General features: G+C 44.0%; 1 protein-coding gene across 1 annotated transcript; it reads right to left on the bottom strand.

Annotated features, from left to right (window-relative positions):
* Positions 1 to 220: 220 nt before the first annotated feature.
* On the bottom strand, positions 221 to 1,861 carry LOC149189858 (uncharacterized). The gene is made up of 2 exons (XM_089410364.1): positions 1,348 to 1,861; positions 221 to 1,077 (listed from the first exon to the last, which is right to left on the bottom strand). The coding sequence occupies exons 1-2, from the start codon at positions 1,859 to 1,861 to the stop codon at positions 221 to 223; spliced, it is 1,371 nt and encodes a 456-aa protein (XP_089266490.1).
* Positions 1,862 to 2,209: the final 348 nt, after the last annotated feature.

Below are 2,209 nucleotides of genomic sequence, written 5' to 3'. Positions count from 1 at the left end.
TCCCATTCACCAGGGGGGCGATCCAAGGATCAGCAATACAAGCACGGATCCATTTTAAAAAGCCCATTCCAAAGCCAAATTTTTTCAAGAGTTCCCAAAGAAAGCTAAGTCCGACCTGATCAAAAGCATTAGCCAAATCTAATTTAATTACCATACCTTTCTCTTTGCGAAGCTGGCTTGAGTGAATCGCCTCTTGCATGAGGATGAAGTTGTCAGCAAGCTATCTCCCCTGAACAAATCCGCCTTGGTTCTCCAGAACGATGGCTGGAAGAATACCTTTTAGTCTGTTGTCAATAACCTTTGTGATTAATTTGTATCCAATATTACAAAGAGAGATGGGGTGGAATCGATTAAATTCTTTAGCACCATTTTCCTTGGGAATGAGGGCAAGAAAAGCTGAATTGGTGCTGCCCCCAATTTTCTGGCAATTTTGAGATTTCAAAATCATTTTGTAGAGGTCTTTCTCCACAATCTGCCAGCAGGTTTGAAGAAATCTTGCAGTGAAGCCATCCGGGCCTGGGGCTTTGTCAGGCTCCATGTCGGAGAGAGCATCTTTTATTTCTTGTATAGAGATCTTCGCTTCAAGCTGTTGATTCATTGAAGGTGAGATCCTAGGGGGAACCGCCTCCAAAAATTTAGAGTTTGGGTCCGTCACGCCCTCTTCTCTATACAGGTTTTGAAAGTGATTGAAAGCTGCTCTCTTTATGCTATCAAAGTCTTTGTGTGTCGAGTTGCCATCTTTGATTTCTGCGATAGAATTGAAGCTCTTTCTGGCTTGAGCTTGTTTGTGGAAGAAGGCAGAATTTCTGTCTCCTGCTTTAAGCCATAAACTCCTAGACTTCTGTCTCCAATGCTCTTCCTCCGAAAGGCAAGCTTTATGGAAGATTTGCTGGAGCTCAGCTTCCTTATCTAATACTTCTTTAGTGATTTCTACATCTTCACTTTGGGCATGGTGCTGGGCGAGATTATCTTGGGCCTGCTTTCTCTCTTTTGCAGGGGAGGGAAGAGATTTGGCCCAAGTTTTAAGAACCGCTTTCAGTATTCTAAGTTTTTCTTCCCAAATTAAGAAAGAAGAACCTTTCATTGGCATATTCCAGCAGTCTTGAACCAAATTCAGAAACTCTGGTTCCTTGACTCAAAGAGGGTTGAATCTAGAGGGGATGGGGCCAAGATGTTTGTGGCCCAACATCTCAAGAAAAATGGTATTATGATCTGAAACACTACATGGGAGGATATGCAATCTGAATTCTAAGCCGAACAAAAGGAAGGAACTTTGCACCAAACATCTATCAAGTCTAGCAGAAATGTGACCAGGACCTATTCTTTTGTTAGACCAGGTGTACTTACCATTTTCTGGGGGGATGTCAAGCAGATCCCAGTCCTGCATGAGGTCTTCCACCCATTCCCTTGCAGGGTCCCTTATGATTATGCCTCCTTGCTTTTCCTCCATGCACAAGGTAAGGTTTAGATCCCCTGCAACAATGATGTTTTCCAAATTTTCTGAATCTGATAGATGTCTGATGGAGTCCCAACACTCCCTTTTCTCCCCTATATTTGTTGGAACATAGACATTGAAAAGATTGACTGCCTCCCTCGAGTCCAAAGGCTGGAGCTTCAAAAACAACCAGTGGATGTTGTGCAACTCGGTGACCAGCCTATACTTGAGAGGGTTGCAGAGGGAGCCTAGACCCCCAGAGGCTCCTCGTGCTGAAACTGCATGTTCGCTGCTTCCTTTCCGAATTTTTTTACTGATTTGGAGAAACTCCTTGTCCTCCATTTTGGTCTCCTGAATCAGAAGAATGTCTAGGGCTTCTCTTCTTATAAGGCTTCTCGTTGCTTCTTCTTTCACTTTGCTCCCCATTCCTCTACAGTTCCAGGAGACAATCTTCAACATTTATTTTTATGATGATGGGCTCCCTTGGAGCCCTGCACTTGGTTTTTGATCATCTTCGGATTTTTGCCAAGGAGTTTGTCTAGAGTGGGCTGACTACCCTGAAGCTTGTCTTTGTAAGTTTCCTGATCTCTCTTTTCTCTAGCAGATTTGCGGCCCCTTGCAGATCTTCTGACCGATGTCTACGTATCTCCTATTTCTCCATCCTCCTCAGACTCCTCTGAGTCATGTTCCTCCTCGGAGGCTTCGGTTTGCTTATCCTTGTTTCTTGCCGTGGCGCTTTCTTCAGGGCTTGCTTCTGCTGAAGTCATTTTTTCT

Source organism: Pinus tabuliformis, chromosome 3_1 (assembly GCF_031772625.1).
Source record: "Pinus tabuliformis cultivar Carrire ecotype Pingquan chromosome 3_1, CPIR1, whole genome shotgun sequence".
NCBI lineage: Eukaryota > Viridiplantae > Streptophyta > Pinopsida > Pinales > Pinaceae > Pinus > Pinus tabuliformis.
Note: the sequence above shows the minus strand (reverse complement) of the source record. Positions and strands in the feature narration are given on the sequence as shown.

What these genes read in the sequence shown, in the direction of transcription:
- LOC149189858 (XM_089410364.1), bottom strand. Translation starts at nt 1,861, where the DNA reads ATGGGGAGCAAAGTGAAAGAAGAAGCAACGAGAAGCCTTATAAGAAGA. An exon ending in TGACATCCCCCCAGAAAATG is followed by an intron (nt 1,078 to 1,347) that starts GTAAGTACACCT and finishes TGCCAATGAAAG; the next exon opens with GTTCTTCTTTCTTAATTTGG.